Source organism: Phalacrocorax carbo, chromosome 5, assembly GCF_963921805.1.
Source record: "Phalacrocorax carbo chromosome 5, bPhaCar2.1, whole genome shotgun sequence".
NCBI classification, from domain to species: Eukaryota; Metazoa; Chordata; class Aves; order Suliformes; family Phalacrocoracidae; genus Phalacrocorax; species Phalacrocorax carbo.
The window spans coordinates 20,602,659-20,624,086 of NC_087517.1; the positions used below are offsets into that span (position 1 = coordinate 20,602,659).

Consider the following 21,428-nt stretch of genomic DNA (forward strand, 5'->3'; position numbering starts at 1 on the left):
AACAGCTATCCAGTCACAGTCTTTTGCTTAAAATATTTACAAAATACCCCAATTGGATTCTGGTTGGTGTATATATAGTAAAAGGAAATACCACAAGAAAATAGTTATTTTCACCTCTAAAAGGATAGTTAAATGATAAATTAACATCATTAATGAAAACCTCATTATTGCAACCACACAATACTATCGTGCCTATTCATACTTAATTTTCTTGTAGAAATTACATTACACAACACAGCATATAATCGGTTCTGATTGGGGGTAGGAGAGAACCAGTCGTTAACTATGACTAAAATGACCAGTTTTCCAGTGCAGTTGTCTTCTAATTAAATCTAAGTGTGGAACACAGTCATTGAGATATGCTATAATGATTTGCTTGGAAGTATTTTTCCCTTTTGTTTCTTTCCCCTCTGCTTATCTGAATACCCTACACCTTTCAAAACTACAGCTGGGGGCGGGGGGGAAAAACCCACACAACCCACTTCTGGCTGATGCCATGCCAAGGCATGTATTACTCACCACCCTTCCGCCCACGGTCAGGAACGCAGCTCATCTATTTCTTAGCTCTTCCCACTAACAAATACTAACTCAAAAGCTCAGAACTGCACCTCAGTTGCTATTTCAAAAAGACAAGCTTCTTAATGACAAACTAGACTGCCATTTTATTAGCAGCAAAATAAATACAGTTGTACTACTCAATGCTGCATCAAGCTACAGTGATTCCTGGATTTACTCTTAGCTGTTGGGATTACACCCAAACCGAGTTCTGCTCCAGAACGGCTTCCAGCTGAGCATCCAACAATGCCGGTACTGTACCCATAAGCAGATATCCGAAGAGCCTGGCACTCCAGGAGCATATTAAGTGGGCGCAAGTTTCTCCTTAGTTTATGGTTAGTATTTTCTATAAGATCAGACTTAGAGAAGAAATAACTTATTATATCAGAGTCTCTTATCTTTACAATGAAAGACTGCAGGTCACCTGGTAGAGGACACAACAGATATTAAAGTGATTATAGCCTTGATCTTAGTCTGAAGATAGAATTACATGTGTGTTGGTAGAGATGTCAGTAAGACCATGCAGAATGGCACTTTTCTCTGTTTTAGAAGCGTAGTATTTCTACATTTACTATATTTCAAATACAAAAGAGTTTCACAGTGGCCGGGTAAGACCAAGAGGCTGGGAACGGGGCGGGGGGGGCTGGGGGACGTGGGTAGGCAGAGAGACGGGGGCACAGAACGGCTTTGAAAAGCCAGGAAGGAGAGCTTCTATTTCTCTGCAATGGGTTTATATCAGCCAGGCTTAAATAATGGTATTGCAAATTGAGGCCCAGGGGAATTTGGAGCGTACAAGCGAGCTTTTGTTCGCCAAACCCCAAAAGGTATGTGGGAGATTTGGGAGTTTGTTTCCATTTAAATGGCATATGTATTTCTAAACCATAAGTTAAACTATTTTGCTCTGTTTATTGTATGGTTTTGCTGATCCACTACCTCTTAGGAAAAATATTTTTCCTAGCCAATATAGTGACAACTCTTTAAACTAACAATTACTTTAGTAACCGTACTTAGCACTTCTATTTACTTCCCTTCAGAACTTCTGAACAAGGAAGAAAGCAACAAATCTAATGTAATAAGCCTCTCAGAGGGAAGAAAAAAAAAACAAAAACGACGGGGAGAAGCAACAGAGAGAAAGAAGAGCACCACTAGAAGTCATTTGAAGAGATGCAAGCTTTCCAGTGTAAACACAGAAGCTCATTAGTATGTTGTGATTTTAAAACATATTCTGTTATCAGAAAGCAAAATAGAGATCTATGCTAAAAAAAAAACCAACCTTTTTCTGAAGTCTTTAAAGCAGGTGGACAAAAATGTAGGCACAGACAAACATAGGCCTCTACTCTCCCCTCCCCACGCACATGCACAGATACAAAAGTGGGTTAGTCCTATGTAAATAGGCTTAGCTCCTGTAAATATATGTCCGGGTTTTAGGTGTACTTTTTCACACTGTAAGATTTCTATACAAAACCAGTTTAATCTAAATCCCTCTGATTATTATTAGAAACTCATTATTTGAGGACACCTATCTTTACAGTAACTATGCACCATTAAGGAGCACAATGCCCATAATTGTTTAAAAAAGCCATGGGGGGGAGGGGGAAGGGAGAAGGGGATCAGGAGGAGGGAGAAGATAACTAAGGGAGATTTTGCAATTAGAACAGCAACATCTACTCTGCATTTTCCTCCTTTGAACATTTACACAGTAACAAACTGAATTTAAAGTTTCCTCCATCCAAAAATCTCAAAAGAGTCTTTCATTATACCTTTATGTAACACACATTTTTGTCCTGATGAATTTAAAATGTCTTCTTACAACCACCAGGAAAAAAATCAAAAGCCCTCTATCAAACAGCATTAATACCTCAAGAGGGAGATTGTAGCATTTAAGAAGTACAAATAAAGCTAATGCCTACCATTTTCTTGGTAAATTCCTTATAACACACATCACCTGGCTTCTAAGATTTGTTGCACACCTACATATCCAAAGCCAATACAAATTGCAGAGACTCAGCGACTCTGATAACTGAGCACCCAAAAGTGGAAACCTGAATTGCACTTGCTGAGATGCAATACTAGTCGTGATGTTATCTCAGCCACTCAGAGCCTTCAGGCTCAAACTGCAGCTGTTGTAGCAGCTCTGAAACAGAAAGGAATAGTAACTTTAGCTAAAAATTACTTGCCTGTCATGAATGAAAGCAACGCTTTTACTATCTCTAAAGAACTGACATCTTGGGTGGGGAGGGAGGGAAGAAGTGTGTTTGCTAATTACTCAATAACAAAACATCTTTCCTTAATCAGTGGTGGAAATTATTACTCCAAATGCATACTAGCATCAGTTTGTCTGTTATTCTGTACCATATGAATAATCTGCTCAGTGATGGAGGAAATATAACATTATAACTCCTTGAACATCTCTCTAAGTAGTGAAAACTTTAAAAATGTCATTCATTAAGGCACTGGTTATTCAGAATCTCGTAACCACACATTGAGATATATTTTACCAACATCTAACTTAAAACAACCCAAAACCCACAACTTGAAAACAAAGGTTTCTCAAACTTACTTAACTATGTGTCTCAGCAAAGACGTTCTCTGCATATTAAGGTGTGCCTTTGATATGACTGTCGTATTGACAAATGCTTGGGGGCCAAATAATGAGAACTACTTCATACCCCTCATTACACAGGATTTACTGACTTTCAGCTTCAGCTCTTTACAAACACTAATATTAATCTGAATAATAGATTAAATGTCTCGATTGGACTACCACAGTATCAACTACATTAATGTTACCGCTAAAGTTTTTAAACTGAAAGCGGAAAAATACACTAGCATTGTAGTGTAAAGAATGCCTTCACAGGACAGGAGTATGAAATGAATGAAAGTCAAAGCACAAAGTGAAAATCAATGACTAAAAAAGGTTCATTGCTACAAGAACAGGTTCCAAAATACATTTATTTCAGCTTTTATCGAAGGCAAAGAGTAAGAAATAAAGAATTATCAGAAATTCTATAAAGACATGAAAAATTACCATCTTTAAAATAGAGTATCTGCCTATTTATAGTATGTTCAGTACAGCACCAGCACAGATACATAGTTAATATAAAGCTGCAGATCTAACACTAGTAAACACCAAACCACTTAATTTTGTAAATTAAGTGTACGTTCAGCTGAGGAGTTAGCAAATTTACAGTCTCCCTCCATATTAAAAATAAATGAATCTTGATAGTATAAACCCAGCAATTTTCTGACTGAATGGGGATATCCAGTTCACAAATTATCACAGGTGACTTCAAGCCTATATTACTTTCATAAAAACCAATACACACTATTTTAAATTTGAATTTCTCTATTTTAATTGCGCAGATGACCTGTCAATTAAGTTTTAAGATCTTCAGCAAGCTCCATATATATTTTAAATAAAGCAATTTCATTGAGTGCAAGAAAGGATTCATAAAAACATACTGCCCAAACTGAGCTTGGATACAGCAAGTTTGCACTATTATTTTAGAGCTGCAAGAGGAAACAGAATTGTATTCATATACCAAAAGCGTATTTCTACAATACTGTACCTAGCGATGTGGTCCACAAATGCCAACAACAAGGGACTGAAAATAGGATCAATTCTTTTCCTTCTCAGAAACAATCTTGTAAGCATCTGAGTTCCCAAAGACATAAAAGAATAGTTACTTTTCTGAGATCTTTTGATATTGCTTTTCATGGTGGAGCTATCCACGAGTGATGGGAAAGATCTCTTTTGAAAGTAAATGGTACACCTTCAAGTGTGTTCAGATACATCTTTGCTGTTCCTTTCTGTGTTTCTCAAGTTTTACTTGAAAAGGATGCTTGATTTTTTTAAATTTGGTTTAGGTATCACAATGGGATACGTTATATCAGTCAGTGCTTGCAAACCTTATTCTTCCAGCATAGAATCTAGCTGTTTCTTTCTCTGTGTCAACACAGGAGGCTGAAGTAATCAGAGAGGTCTAAAGAAGACAGAGGACGTTAACCTGCACTTTCTCAGAATCCGTGATGAGTAAGTTCATACTTTCAACATGACCACACTGAGCCATAAGGTATATAAATAGCTACTTTTCATCTAAAAGCACAGCTTTCACAGACATTTGTATAGCAGGGCTATCAGTTCATAGTATTTTAAATGTCAGTATTGATACTATTGGCAGTGATTAGTAATTTCTGCATATAACTTTATCATTCCCACCCACCCTCTGCTGTCATCCGTAATATAAAGTAATTGTTGGGATTTCCTCTCACCACATCTCCAGAAAAAACGTAGACAGAGTAACATCTGTTGTACAGTCTAGGAATACCTTTGCAGCAGTACAGTCCTCATAGTTTTAGTAAGTGATAATTCAGGCTCACTGTATGAATGTTTTTTTATTAATGACTTGCTTATATGCTAGAATGGAAGAGACAGAAGGGGAAAACCTCTCAGAGGAAAACAGGGACGTTATTTCCAACATATTCAAAGGCAAACAGCAGTTCTAAATCAGGCAAAACACAACCTCAAATGAGAGCATGAAGACATATTCCTGCCACGAACCCCCGCAACCCACCAGGTCCAGGCCCTTCTCCCATCTCCTCTCAATATTCATTTTCAAATTTCATTCAGATCAGCAGGAGTTACACAAACATGCATTAATGTGTCCCTTAAGTATTTTATCACACTGAAGACGAGAAACAAAAAGTTTAATTATGACCCATACAGGAGAATCATTCATTCAGACCCTGCTTAATTAGATGTGAGACAGCTATCTTAGATCATAAAGTTTGACCACAGTATGCTCTTACTGCTAGAGTATTAATGCAAATAAGATACAGATTACTGAAACCAATTTATCATCACCAATCTATAACCAGCTTGATACATGCTTACATTCAAAAATATCACACAAAATAAATTGTGGCGGACATCTTCATGCACTAAGCAATTCATACACAGAAAATGAACTATATGCTTTAACAAAGACATATATGACATATTAAAAGATTAATACAAAAGGGTTAAAAACAGATAACAAAAATTCCAAGCAATACGTGATTTCAAGGACCCTGGAGCAAAAATGGACTTGCATGACCGAAGTTTGCTATCCCATTAAAATAATCTCAGTATTTTTCTCCACATCACTTTCAAGATATTTGAAATTTAACTAACAACATACTAGCAGTAGCTGCACTATACTTTAAAAGAATTAAGAAAATAGTTTCTCAGTAAGAGTTAAATAATATGACTGGTAATTGCTATTTCAATGTTTCATGGCACATCAGACTACACTCTTAATAGACTATTTTGAAAAGTTTAAAAAAAAAAATCAGCCAGTGACACGAAAGTCATCTGTAGTTGCGTTATTTTTAATTATAGCTGAGACGGATGAAACTTTTTTCTATATGCAGAAAAACAGTTTAAAGAACAAAGTTTTATTCCATTATTTAAATATAGCAACGCATGACACTTCTTTCTCTTGCACAAGTACAATAGCCATTGTAATGAGGAGTGTTGCTTATATGATTAAACAGTCAGTTCTGTATTATGATATGTGTGACAGGTACCGTTACTAGCACTATAGGAACAGACATACAATATTGTTACTACCATACCGTGTGTGCCAGTACCTCGTAGCAATATAACTCAGGAAAAGGGAAGCATAGACTCTGTATTACCATCACTGCAGACGTCTCCGTATGCTCTTAATCACTGGTGCTTTCTGCAGATTACACTTTCTAGTATTCTTCGCATTCTTGAACTGACCTGTCAAAGCCCGATCTCCCCCACAGTTTCTCAAGACTTTGGTAACCAAGATTGACCAACTATTTCTCTTTCCATTTTACCCTCACTTGTCACACAGCGAGACCAACATCAACAGGTATTTAGAAGCAATAGTAGTGAAGTCCACTTGTATTTAGTAGTTTGCTGCAAATACAAATTATCTTCTAAGAAACATAATACATGTACACACATCCTCTTTAATATGCTGATCAGGGGGTAGCAGGTACAATTATTAAAGGACTGAAAGCCTTAGATTTCCTTTGACCTCTATTACCATCTAGGACTCTCTGCTCCTTGAAGGATAAGATTGTATTTGTCGAACCTATGGTAACATATTGCAAGTGGATTTTCTCTGTTCTTCTGTATTAGCTATCATCCTTTAAAGGAATACAGTTTCACTAAGGGAGATGTATATGTTGTTTTGAGATGCAGAGATTTTCTTTTTTCTTTTTTTTTTTTAAGAAAAAAAGAAAAATTGAATGATCTCAAGGAATTTTCTTTATGCTCGCATTTCTCACACACTCTATAAAAATATCATTGACATAGGGTGAAAAGGTCGCATGCCTCACAGAAATGGAGCCAAGTACTCCAGTAAGGTTTTTCACCTGGAAAATATCCCTATAACTAATTCTATGTATTGGAAATTTTTTATTATTATTTTAGCAACAACAACAACAAAAAAAAAAACTCCAGACCATTTCCTAGCCTAGAGTTCCCTGAAGTGATCTTTCCCATAAGGAAGATAAGTTTTCACTTAGAGGATAGCATCTCTAGCAGCAAGAGTTTAATACTCGGCAACAATATCAGGGATACGCAATCCTGAATTTACAGCTCTTCAAATTACTTTTATAGCTATACTGTTCATTTTGGATCAGATGCTTATCTGAAATTCCATATATTTTGGTAGCCATAATATCTGATTTAAAACAGCTTCCAATAAGCCAAAGAACGGTACTAAAAAAAATAAAAAGCCACAAAAAAAAGAACAGCCACAGTGGGCCAGATTCTGGGAGCTGTAAATTACAGAGCTGTAGCTCTTTAAAGCTAAGCTATTTTACACCAGCTAAGGATTGGGCCCAATATGCACAATTCCCCTTCAAAGCTGATTCTTTTTCCATGTGCATAGTGCTTTGCTTCTCATATGCTCTGTTAATAACACATGAGAATTTCTAATTAGTTTATCCCAGATTCTCCTCATAGTTATTTTTATGCCTTTTCTTATCAGTGACTCAGGAGGGGAAAAAAGTGCTGATTGATCAAGCTTTATTGACATAAAATATTCCTCAATACTTCAGAAATGTCTGCAGAACAATTTCCTCCAATCATAAGATCAATGAATCAATGTAAAACCCCAGTAATTAAATTTATCAACTGAGTATCAAAACACCTGGCACTTTATGAAAGTATTATGTGAAGTTTGTTCTCTTAAGGGATATATTGATTGAGGGCAAAGAGCCAAATATTTCTATTATTAAATCTGGGAATGCTAGATCAAAACTCATTCTGTTATAAACAACATACAAATGTTTCATACACAGAGATCTCATGCTGATTCTGTACCATTAAACCCACTCCTAACTAGCAGATAAGCCTATTAATTAATGATTAAGACTACAGGAAGATCAGTCATTATAGTCAATCCTTCTTGTATGCATTCATTGAAAAAATGTATTGACAGGAACTGTACAGAATCATTTTCCTCTAGGAACTAGATTTTTAAAAAGGAGGAGACCATCTAAACAAAAGCAGATTTCAAACCTTATTAATGCAGCATAAAATAGCCTTAATTAATTAATTAAATTTTCAAATAAGACTTTGCAGTCTGAAAGATTATCACATCTCTCTCCATCATATATAGTAGTTATTAATTGAAAGGTGAACAATAAAGCCTAAAGATGACATATCTGATAAGAACCGCATTTAAAAACATAACAAAGAAATAAAACCACCGTCCAAGTGTTTTAAGGTTTACTTTTTAAATGGTTAGTTTACAAACTATTCTGAAATCTATTTTCAGTTCCTATCCATTACTACATACGCCTAAGTAGGGCACAAAAGTTCATGAAGTGCCATTTTATCAATTATAGGAAAAAGAGTAGTAGGCTTTTTATACCAAGGAAAAAAAACCAGAATTATTGGCTCTGCTTAAACAAAAAATCTTGAAGAACAGCTAATGACATAAGACTGTCATTTTTTCCCCATGAACTGTATGACAAAGATATCAGTAACAATGCAATCTTCCTATTTCTAAAATACTGCTAGAATAAGTGAAGCAAACATCCCTGTGCTTTCACAGATGTTGCCAGAAATAAAACCAATTTGATCAAGTACTGAAGGTATCTTATTATGAAGGGGGGGAAATAACAACAAAAACCCCAAACCCACCAGATTCGTGTAGGAGTCACATCCTGTTACAAACATCAAACAACAATGAGCCTTTATTACCATGCTATGATTCCTTCATTTCAAACATGATTAATTAGCAAGTGTAACACTCACCAAAACTCCCACCACGCTGCTGTTTGCTGCCTATTTGCAAATGGGTCTCTATCAAGTATCCATAAGCAGTATTAGCCTAATTTATGACACTGAAGAAGTCAAAGCGTCCTGCTTTAGGAAGATTTCACTCATACCTTAGCCAAAAAAAAAAGTAAAGAAAACAAAAACCCAACAACAAACAATCACCAAAACCCTGTTTCGTTCAAGGGATTCCTTGCTAATCCAAACACAAACTTCAAGCAAAATGAGGAACTTTTCTAAAAAGTTGATAAAAAATTCAAGTGTTTGAAAATAAGTAGCGATAAAAGATCAGTTTAGACTTTGTTTTGATTTTTTTTTAACTTGAAAACTCAACTTTATATTCAGTGCTTCCGTTGAGAATGGAATTGTGGTTCATATGTCAAAAATGGAAACAAAAAGAAGATGAAAAGGGGTAGACACACTTAGCAGGACGCTTAACATGTTTTAAGTTGTGCAAACAGATATCTCAAATGTACCTTACTTGCAATAAACATTACTTTGACAGTAAAAGAAACTTTGCTTCACAGGGAGGAGAGGTGGAAACTGAGATTACAAATACAGAACAAGAAAAAAAGACTGAGATGAGAGAAAAAAAAAACCTGAAATTGACTTCTAAAGCTGAACCCTATAAATACCATCACAAAAACAACAGAAAAAGGTTCAATTTGGAAGCAACAGATGTATTCCTAAGCAAGAAAATATCCCCGATGAAATAACACACGGACATACAGGGAGGAACTTTAAAAGTATGAAAAGAGATGCCTGTGTGGCTAAGCTGAAGTTTCAATGTGAAAATAAAAATTAGGCAGAAGATCCGATACCTCCTTGGTTTACCAGCTCTGTGTCACAGATACTTGATGATTTTGTCACACCCAGAGCAGAGCAATTTTTAAATGCAAATCGGTCCTACTCTCTTCAGCTTTTTCAATTTTATAAATTTGGGATCAAAAACATCAAAGCAGCTTCCACTTCGGACCTAACTTTTAGAGGATCAATGTGACAAGTCACTGCTTGATAGATGTTTCTCTTGATAAACGACTTGTTCAAAAGAGACATTGTAGCTTTCATTTCCTGACCACAACACACTTTTAATTTGCAACAGCAGAGCTGCTCGAGTGTGACTAGTTCCCACTTTCCAGCCTTTCAGGATTGTGGCACTGTCAGGCCACATACATGGGCAAAACAAAAACTCAGAAAGAGGTGCATCCGCACCAAGAATTGTAGCGAAACTTTTCCTCAAGCAGGAACCTGATTACATTTGATTTCTCCTTACACTGAGCTTTTAAAGCCCCCTCCCAACCACCTCCAATCCCTAACGTTTTAGGAAAGGGGGAAAATATTTGGAATCATATTTGGAAATATATACTTAAGTGCCATAGAATATATATAGCTGCCTAACAGTATTGTGTTTATTATACATACATATATTACCGCTACTATAATTATTATTATTATCTGGGAATTGCATTTAACAGTCCAAACCGTCCACACCATCCAATTTCAGCTCTCAGCATACTGTCCGATTCCCGATTTAAAATTTATAAATGTAATATCCTCCTCATCACAAGCAGCAGTCCAATCTGCTCTGAATATATATTACAGCTTTAACATCACAGAGGGAAATCTCCCATCTGGCAATCACATTCGCTCCAACAGCTCTAGGAAAAAAAAAAAAAAAAAAAAAAAGAAAAAAAAAAATGTTCCGCGCTCGCTCGCTCTCCTCCTTAAAACATTTCTCAGGGCAAATTATGTGCATCTAAAATAAACAGTCGCCTTATTGATCGCTTCAAAGTCAACAAGTTCTAAATGCAAAATGCAATCAGATTTTTCCCATCATATAGCACCCGGGATATGTTTAGCAATACAGTCACCTACAGCACCAAAATAGGAGCATACATTGTGCAACTGCTCTCTCAATTTCTTTCTAGCATTCAGATATGTTATTACGAGAGATCATCAGCCACGCACGCCAGACCTCCCCCTTATCCCAAACACACACACACACACTTGCTCACTCTCCCTCTCCTAGGGTCTCTCTGCATCCTTATTTGTTGCTACCACACGCAATTAAAAGTGAACATACCCCCTTTTTGGTTGTACAAAACAGACTAGTAGTCGCTTCTGTTGCTAGTTCCTTAGCCTTAATTGCATACCTAGAGGTGCATCCACTGCACCACAAGGAGATCTGTTGAAATTCCCCATGCTCCATTTTATCTGACTTTTTTGGAGGAGGGGGCGGTGTGGGGGGCTGGAGAGTGACCGTTAAATGAAGCCAGTTTCAGCACCTGATTATTTCATTCTGTTACACATTGAGAACAGAGCAGTGGGAACCAGACACTCGTCAACTGAGCATAAAATACCACTTATTAAATAGTATTAAATATTCGGCCGCAACAGTAGTTTTGTTTGTTTACATGCAAAACATTTCCCCACCCCACATCAGTTAAAACCTCAAGCAGATGATTATGCTGAAAGTAAGAGAGTTGCTGAAAGCAACTGGAGTTCAAATAAATACTCAAAAATTATTAGTTTGCAAAAGGAAAAGATGCATTTTAGGCACATATGTACGAGTATGTAGACATATAGGTGTATATATTCATTGCTATGCTTTTTCCCCGTCTCCGGTCACTGAGTTTTACTAATTTACATACCATTGGAGTTCAGTGGTGTGTATAGTGCACTGCTAGTAACATGCAACTTTAGGTTTTACAACTGAGATCAATACAATGGACAAAACTAATGCTAGAATTGAAGCAGAAATAATAAACAAATGATAGCAAGAGAAAAAAACGCTTATACATACACAAGTGAAAATACACGGTTAAACATTAGGTATTTAGTACAAAATATTTGCATGCAGACTTCTCGGTGCGTTATCATGCTATTTAAATTTGTCTTTGCTATTTAGATGCAAAGGAAGTAGATCCCAAAACGGACATACCATAAACACTGGTGCTACTGATCATTTCTTGCTGGCAGCACAAAAAGCTGAATTGGATTTTTCACAAGCAGGAATTCCAAAGGTTGCTTTTCATTAAAGCCACTTTTCCTCTCAGCTATCAAATGTCACTGCCTTGAAACGTGGGCCCTTTCGTCAGGTATTCATTTAACCTACATGCATATAATTAAGTGGGAAAGCAACATCAACAAAAAGGGGATCTCAGATCACAAGAGAAGAAAGAAAGGGGGAAAAAAAGCACATGACCAGGAATGCAAGTCCATGTCAATTTCACTCACTCCCATTGAAACTAACAAGAGCTCCAGGGAGGATAGTAATAGGATCAGTGGATTGTATATACCATTAAATTATACATCTTTCTCTCCCCTCCGAGCCAACAATACGCCCACCACGCTGTACCCCCTCCAAGATGATGCGCTCACATTTTACTGCAACAGCTCCTCTGACATATTCGTGCCCCCCCCCCCCCAGCCAAGACACAGGAATTTAAACCTAACTTTTGTTTTGCGGGATTCTTATTTGCACTTATTTGCTCAGAAGTTAGTTGTCTCAAAGTCCAGCCCCGCGTTACCTGCAGTTTATTATTTTCAATGCAACTTAAAAATAAATCCAATTAGGAGGAGGAGGAGGAGGAGGTGGGGAGGGAGCTTACAATCGCGAACTCTTAATCTGCCTACTATTGTTGGCAATGATCAAGGAGGAAAAACCATGCACTGCGATTGTATATCTGTACTTTCCAGACTACGATTAGGAAAGCAGAGCGGAGTATTTAGAATCAGAAAACGACCGCTAATTAGGCAAAATATTTAGGGCACGAGCTAGCGATTATAAAAATACGCGGCCGTCTCGGAGAGCTTTAGGACTAAATAAAATTTAAAACGATGGTAGGGAGACTAGGAAAAAAAAAAATCCTCTTACCTGGAGATTTGGTACAAGAACCCGATAGGTTAGAGTAGCATCGATCCGATGTGTTTGCTGATGAATGGGGGCTCGGGTTAAGTGAAGGTGCCTATGATTTGAAATCATTCCAAGTTTTTGAAGGGAAGACTGACTGCAGCCTCTGCCATGTTGGAATTTCAAACCCAAAACAGCTGCTTTGCAAGGAGCCAGCATGCCAGCAGCTGGACGCCTGCGCAGAGCGCCGCCGAGCCAAATTCAAATCACTTTCACGCGAAGAGCCAAAGATCAGTTTTCAAAGGGGGAGCGGCGCGGGGGGCGGGGGCGCTCCGCGGCCCTGCGCGCCGGGGCCGCCGCTTCCCGCGGGGGGCGGTGGGGCGCCCGCGCCGCGGCCCCGCTCCCGCTCTCCGGGGCGGCGGGACGGGGGCAGCCGGCTCCCGCCGCGGCGGCGGCGGGGCTCCCCCCGGGCGCGGCGGCGCTCCGCCGGGAGGGAGCGGGGACGGGGGGCGGGCCGGGGCCTAGCGGCGGCCCGCGGCCGCGGGGTAGGCGGGCAGGCAGCCGGCGGCGGAGGTCCCTCGGCCGCGGCCGCCCCCGCTCCCGCCGCGGCCGCCCCGCAGCCTCCCCGCCCGGGGATGGGGGGGGGGCGGCCCGGCTCGGGCGGCGGCGGCGGCCCGGGCGGCTTGCGCTCGCCGGCCGGCTTCTGCGCCGCGTCCCCGGGCGGCCGGTGCCGGGGCTCGCTGGCCGCCGGCGCCTCCCGCCTGAGGAAAATGGCCGGGGTGGAAGTGCCCCGGGCGGCGGCGGGCTCCTCTCGGCCCGGCCCGGGCGGCGGCCAGCGCCGCGCAGACGCGCCCCGTCCCCGCGCTGCCCCCGGGGAGCCCCGGCAGCCGCCCGCCGGAGCCCGGCTGCTATCAGCCGCGGCGAGGCATTCCCGGTAGCCGGCAATGGCTGAGGAGCCCCGGCAGCCACACCTCCCTCTGCCCGCACTTCCCCAGCCCCGGCTCGCCGAGGGATGGCAGGGAGCCAGCTACCCCGGCCCGCAGCTGCCGGGGACTCCCCTTGCATAAGAGGGATTCCCCGGGGGGCTGTTAGACGGGCTTTACAGCCTCTTTATGCTGGCAGGGAAGGCATAAGTGGCCACGCTGCACAAACGGGGCCCTCCCTCTCGTACACCGCTTGTGCTGCCTCTCGCACACGGGTCCTCCTCGGTCTCTCCCCGGCGTGGCCGGCCCGCCGCGGTGCCCGGTGCACTGGGGCACCCTGCTCCCTCCGCGCCGTCCCTGCCCGCCGTCCCGTTGCCGCAGCAGTGGGAAGGGGAACGAGGGCTTCCCACGTCACAGAGCTACATTCCTGCTTTTGCACCTGATGGGGCTATCAGAACATTCTTACCTTCTCTTCTAACGGGGAAGAAGCCATGCTGTCCAGATGCTGTTCCTGGGCTCCGGCTTAGTGTCCTCCTGGAGTGATTTCACTTCCTCTCTTCCTGGTCTTGCTGAGGAGTTAAGGATGGCTTGGGAGGGTTGTTTGTCTGTCCTGGATGTGGAAGAGATGGATTAAAATTTCTTAGTGAAAAAAGGAAGATGCAGTGGGAGTATAGGCTCTGGAGGAGACAGAGGAGACCAGTCCTAGGGGATTAGCATCTGGTGGAGTGGGAATGGGCTGGTTTCCTGGCTGTTTTCCCTTCCAGTAATACAGTAGGCCTAAATAAAACTCAGAAGTAGTTGCCAGCAGAAGCTGCTGTGAGCTGTCAGCCAGAGCCTCTCCTACAGGGTAATGGAAGAGGCAAAGAAAGGACCGGAAGGCCTGTCTGATTGATGTGGTCCATGAAGTGACTCAGTCAACCCAAAAGGGTTTTCACCAGCTGAAGACTCTTGGGAGGCCTGAGCCCCCTAGGTGACAAAGCTGTGCCTAGAGATCGGAAATAAAAGGACAGAGCAAAACGGCTAGACAAACTTCTGCTTATTAAGGATGTGGAAGATGCTCCTAGCTTACTCAGACAGCTAGCGATAACACTAGCACTGCTACATGAAGAGAGTGCCGCTAGTGAAATAACAAGGTGTCCTGAAGCAAGGAGCTGGTTCTAGGGCGGGTACAGCTTAAACTAGCAAAACTGCTTTTGCTTCCTGTTATGTCCCACCTAAAACAAAACATACATGTGGAAACACATTTTAACTGAATATTGGGACAGAGAGAGCTATTTTTAGAATTCGCAACATAACTATAGCAACAGGAGTCTACAGAAATCACTTTTGGACAGCCAACCAGAGCAGCCAGCAGACAAGAAACCCCACCACAATGTCTGCTGTGGCCCAGTCTGCAGTGTGCCCCTCTGGCACCTTTTCCTTGCCCTCCGCATCGGGTGGCTGCTAGTGATGGGCCCGCAGCCTGGATCAGCCCATTACCTGCGCAGATAGACACCCATCGCCCCTTCTACAAAAGCTCATGGGAATTAAGTGGCAACTTTGGCATTAACGCAAGCAGACAACTGTTCCAAATGCAGGTTACACGTCCGTAGCCTCTGGTGTTCATTAATTTGGCCAAACTATGCATATTACACTCAGCAGCCTCTGATGCTAAAATTTGCAATGCAGCATATTGCCTCTGCCAGTGTTGCCAGCACCAAGCACTGAAAATAAGAAGTCATGGTCTCAAGGTTGTAAAGTTGGTCTAAAAATTGTATTGTTAAACATAAAAATGATTCTTTTTGTCTTTCTCATTTTATACATCTGGAATTCTTTTCCCATTTTTTTTTTTTTCCCAAAACCATGGCACTAGGCATTTTTCATCTCAGGTGAAAGACGAATTTCTTGCACAATTACAGAGCTCCATGGCTTGTAGCTGTAGGAAAACAAGGGCAGCTATCATATGGTATTATTAGATGAGCACCAGTGCTTTTGAAATTTTGTGACCAGTGAAGAATATATTTATTGGTCTTAGTATTTCATTAACCTCAGTATTTTCATTTTACATACCTATATTTTTCTTCCCTTCAGGCTTCTCATGCCACATTAAAATAGCCTGAGTTGAAACAGTAGCCATGCAGTATATGTTTGTATGGGTAGACATTCATCTCTGTGCAGAAGGTCAGCATAAGGCTTACATACCATATTAAGTCCTTATTTTGAGGTCTGAATTAGGCTGAAGTGAAGGCCTTGTTCAGCTCATCTGTGCATGGATGAATTCCACTCTTTGTTTAAAATACCACCAAACAGTCCTGATCCTTTTGAATGGGAAAATCTCAGACTTTCAAACTGGGAATGTTACTTTCAGCGTTTTTCTACATCTAGGTGAAACGTTCACAATGAAATTCAAAACCGCATGAAACTTGCCTGGTTTCGGGTTTTGTTACGAACTCCAAACTCAGACCAGGCTCCCTGAAAGGTTCACAGACCTTTTCAGCAAATCTAGATTAATAACATTTAAGCCATTTGAATTGTGAAAACAAAACAAAAGAAACAAAAATCCCAGAAAACAAAGAATGAGAACATCTAACTAAGCTACTGCATCAGTTCTCCCAGGGATGCTGATATGATGCATGCAGCTCTAGCTACTACTCAGTATACCCAGTAAAGGTTTTTAAGAGCTATAATAAAAACAATGGTGTTCTGTGAAATAGTCTTTAGTGTCTTTACATTAATTACATGGATTTCATTTGTAAACGACAGCAAGTTTTCAATGTGGCAGACAATGCCAGAATTCTTTTAATGCTGACAGTTTGGCAGCGTCTGCACTCCCCTCATGCACTGGCAGTGCAGACCTCCAGGGCCAGGCCTCCTGCCTGCCTTCATCCCTCTGTGCTGGGAAATCCCTTTGGCCTCCCACACTCAGACTTCATGTGGGGCAACGGCATCTATAATTGCCTGCAAGTATGTGCCTCACTAAATGGCCTGCAAGTACTCTATTTTGGACTTGTGGTCATTGGTGAATAGATAAGACTATTTTCTTCCTTTGTTAGGTGCACAGCCTATTTAAGAGTACATGCAACTCACATCAGATATTTATACCACCTGGATCCCCACTGAGAAGATGAGGTGGCTTCAGATCCCACGTGCTGGGATGCTTCCAGAATGTGTGTGTCAGGACAGACCTTCCCAGGCCTCCCTCGTCGGTGGGAAATGCTATCTCTTCTCTCTCTGACTAGAGCAGTCAGTCACAGAAGCCTCAGTCTCTTTAGCTAAGGGCTCACTTAATGCCTTTTAGGACCACCTTTTTGTGTGTCAGCATGAGGGCACTGGCTGCCTCAGCTTGCTGGAGCTAAGACTCCAAGAGGCAATGACGCCTGTGTGGTCCTTAAAGTATTAATAAATACAGATCAGAAGTAATTGTCTCTTTCCTGCATACAGGCAACTAACATTTAGTTGAATTAATGTCCTAAATAAGCCCCATGGCAAACAATGTGACAATGGTCAGAGGGGGAATGCATTCCAAATATTAATGTTATATGTTGCTTTCAGGTTCTTCCCAGGATATTGCAAGGGATGAAATCCTCCCTTCTAGCTGTACTGCTGTTCTGCACAGTTTGACTGAAGCTTCGAACATGCCCAAGCCCTAAGTCAGTGACTAAGCCGGGAACACATAATGTCTTCCTGGACACCTTTGGCACACAGCATGCTGGCTTAGGTACTGGGTAGCACCTAATATCACAAAACATCACTTGACCATAGGCCGTGTTTAATGTAATTCCTGACTGTGTCAGAAAAAAAAAACTTTATATAAAGCACATCGGTCCATAAAGGCATTTTTTGCCTCTTTGCTGTACTAATGTACGAGATTATAAATTTTACAACTTGTAACCTCTTTGGGTTAGATTCTGGGGTTTTGAAGAGATAATGTTTCCAATATTTTTGTTCTCTTATTTGTTTCCACTTCTGTGGAATGGGGACTGGGTTGCCTTGATTTCAGTGAAATCTCTAGCCAAACCCTTTATTGGTCATTCTCTACAGTCTTGCTGAGTATTTGATGCTTTTGGCATCACAAAACTACTGGTCTCTGAAGTCACTTCCATTTTCCGTTTTAGTCCTAGAGGAGAAATTGTTCACAGTATCCAACAAAAATATTCATTTAGCAAGTGCCCTGTATAACAGAACAATATATAGATGTTTGTCACATAGACATCTGACAAGACCTATGCCTTCTGGCATTTCTTGAATTTTGAGTGCATAATATTTTTACTTTGGTAGCAAATGCATTTTTAATACAATTTCTCCTTTTTTTTTTTTTTTTTTTTTTTTTGAAAGCAAACAGAAGGTCCCCCTTGGGGAACTGTAGGATGAAGTTGAATGTTTTTAGGGTATTGGTTGTCCATCTTCTTTTATTTTTCACTGTGTTGTTCATTAACTGGGTAAGAACCACACTAATCCCTGTCATTTGCCTTAACAAATATATTAATAACTTGTTCTCTTCATTTAAAATTGCCTCTTCTCTTTTGAATTAGAGGAAGATGACGTGCCCACATGAGGCCAGTAAGATTCAGAGACACTTGACAGTGACAATGGAATACCAAGGCACAGGAATGACAGTTACAAACACATTATTTCTCTTTTCCCTGTCTCTAACTCCTTTTTTCTCTTACAAGTACTACCTTTGCCTTGGTGCCAGCACCTTTCTTATTCCCTACCTAATTCCATATCTCAATTGCAATCCTTCCCATTTGCCCCCCTATCTAGTACCAGTCTCACTCATAAGTCCTTGTCCTAAACCATTGTCACATTTTATAACCTTTGACTTGTGCCTCTTTCCTGTGCCCGAATGCATTTTCCTTTGGTTTTTTGACCCTTCGTTGATGGTCTCCCTTTTCTGTATTCCAGTCAAGCTCCATCTTATTCCATATTGTCCAGTGATTGCAGAAAGAAGGCCAAGAACATCTGATAGACACCTTTATTCTCTTTGTATTTAGCACCACTGGCAATTGAAAAGAAAAATCTGAGAGCAAGTCCTGCTCAGATCTGCAAGCCCCAGGAAAGAATACATCCACTGCAGACAGAATCTTTGAAGAAGCTGGTAAATGAAATATGCAAACAATTTTACAGAGGATCAGATTTCTCCAGACTGAGGAAGACCTTCATAGGCTGTTGAAAGAGGAATATCCCTTCCCAAGCTCCGTGTCCCACTACAAGCAAGTAGTCAACAGAATGTTTCAAAAATTTCTTAGCATGAGCAAAACAGATTTTCCTTCAGCGCATTCTGAGAAACAGCTGACCATATTTGCTGAAAGTTTTGAAAAAATAGCCCGAGGCAGATATTTGGCATGAAAATTGCTGCCCAGTGGTTTATGTTTGACAAAGTTGCAAGCAACTGGAAAAGGTTCTTATTATGAAACCTTGAGTCTAAGTATCCCACTGTAAGAGTCTACAATTAATGATTACCAATAACAGAAATGTATTTTACTTAATGCTTAATACTTAATAGCTTAATTTAGTCAGTGCCTAGAAAGAAAAAAAATAACTTTATTTTGGAGGGGGAGCGGTATGGTGAAAATTAAATAATAGTATGCTTACAAAACTGCAATTTCTTCCCAAGCGCTTTTTCAAACACTTTATATGGTCTTCTCAGAAACATTTTGTATCTCGTCTCCAAATGCACATTATAAAATGTCTCATTTACCCTACAAATGAATGGAATTAACTCTGGAATCAAAGGAAAGAAAAACATTTAGCAGAACACTGGAATTGCTCAAAATCTGACATGCACAGAAAAAAGGTTACCTAATAGACTACATGCTATAGGATCTGCATGTCTGATAAAATACCCACAGGGCTTTATTTGCTGTTGCTTTAGGAGCAGACTTTTAGCCACTTTTTCTCTTTCGATGTGTAAAAGTTCCTTTACTCTTAGACAAAGATCTTGCTCTAACACTCCTACACCATGTTATTGATCTTCATGGAATAAAATTCCTTTCATAGTAAAATTAAGACGATGTTTATGACTATTATTGTTTTAAACATTGTCTTTAGTGTTGATGTGGGTGTATTTAAGTCATGAAACAACATTATCTATCTATCTGTGCAGTCATCACTAAAGCTTTTCATTCTCTAAAGGTTTTCAAAAAGGTGAAACATTTTTAACTATTCTTGCTAGGGATTCATCTTTAGGAATGCCATGTTTATGAGCCTTAATCAAATATTCAAAATAAAATACCCTTCCAACATGCAGAAGCACCAACATATCAGAAAAGTATACTTTATATTTTTGAAGAAGAAAACGAAAAAACTGCTCACACTTCAAACCTCTCTTCAGATAATCTGAGCAACACAACTGTTCTATATATGACATCCTTCCATTGCAAGAAATGTATTGTCTCAGTTAGGAGACAATGAAGTTAATAAACTAAATTAATACAGTTGGGTTTGGTGCTATTAATGAGAGCATCCTTCCCCACTGCCTGTAATGTAGTAACTAAATCTTGCTACCATGCACTTTCTTCTTCTAACTTCCTTACAAAGCTCAAATTTGCTAACTGCACAGCATTGGCTGCAATCAACAAGGTACTTAAGTATGTGCTTAATTTTGTGCACGTGAGTAATCACATTACAGTAAATGGAATTTGAATGCTCAAAGTTAAGCACCCACTTAAGTGCTTTGCTGGATCAGGGCCAGAGCATGACAACTTGCAGGTCATCCTTACTGCACAGTAAGAGATCACAAACCTTAAATATCCTGTAGAAACCTTCTCCCCACTTCGAATCAACAGGACCAAAGGCAAGGACAAAAATACGGTAATAAGTAGCTGCTGCATTCTTTTCTTCTGTTACAAGTGACTAAACTGGCAGCAGCACTTACGATATAGCAAATTACCAATACAATAAATTCTCTTAATAAGTATCCATAAAATTACAATTTATTTTAAAGATCATCGTTTGTAATTCTATTCTCATAAGACCATTAGACACATGGGTCTTTTTAATTTTAAAAGACCTGCTAATAGTTCTCACAAAAGAATTTATTTAAGACCTTGACCTTAAATTGATACAATTGCACAACTTAATCAGAATTAAACATGAGTCAAAGTACTGTACAATATTATCATGGGGGTCAACATAGCCCTTCAGCAGCTGCACAGAGGATGCCATTAGTACCGCAACCTTGCGTATCTAGGATTCTGATTCTGGGGATCTAATACTCTGAATTAAATGTTTTTATTAAATGTTTTCTGCCAGTTATTATGCTGAAGAGGCGGGGAGGGGGATTGTCGATGATATTTCTTCTTGCCATGCAACTGAAGGACAAAGGACAGAAAAAATAGTCTAAGAATCTTTCCAATTCAGTCGCAGCTTTTCAATCTAAAATGAAACTTTATACTCACTGTGCTACACACTTCACTATTTAATTTTCTGGCTAAATGGACACGGTTCAGCACTCCTCCAGGACCTGTTTCTCTCTTCAGTAATATGCAATTAATATTTTTTTAGGATCCAAAGCTACATTTTAGTTCTAAATTTGCCTGACTGTTGACAGTATTCAGATATAGGGAGCTTCTATGTTTTTCCAACACATAAGTTTCTTCACAAAAATTAGCAGGGTGAAACAGCAAGTAAGGACACACTGCCAAGTCTGGTTTTCTACCTATCTACAAAGTAGTTTTCACACTTTCCATGACTGTAAATGTCCTTCTTCCTCTATCTTTTTTTTTTTTTTTTTTTTTTTTTTTTTAATTAGGAAGAACTGAAAATCCTTCTCTATACTGAGAGTGTTTGTGTTGGGGGAGGGGGATGTCGA

The 21,428-nt window shown here is 40.0% G+C and overlaps 1 protein-coding gene across 6 annotated transcripts in view; it reads right to left on the bottom strand.

Moving 5' to 3' along the window:
* The window catches only part of FIGN (fidgetin, microtubule severing factor), a 108,728-nt gene extending 94,370 nt beyond the window's left edge, over positions 1–14,358 (bottom strand). For 2 of the 6 annotated variants that reach the window (XM_064451475.1, XM_064451477.1), the window contains exons 1-2: positions 12,738–13,125; positions 11,802–11,971 (exon numbers count right to left, since the gene is read on the bottom strand). In XM_064451475.1, the coding sequence (XP_064307545.1) occupies positions 11,802–11,826 (25 nt within the window). In that variant the 5' untranslated portion in view covers positions 11,827–11,971; positions 12,738–13,125. Of the gene's footprint in view, positions 1–11,801; positions 11,972–12,737; positions 13,126–14,102 lie in introns of those variants that run through there. The other 4 variants (XM_064451480.1, XM_064451478.1, XM_064451476.1 and 1 more) reach the window with 3 other exon arrangements.
* Between the last annotated feature and the right edge of the window lie 7,070 nt (positions 14,359–21,428).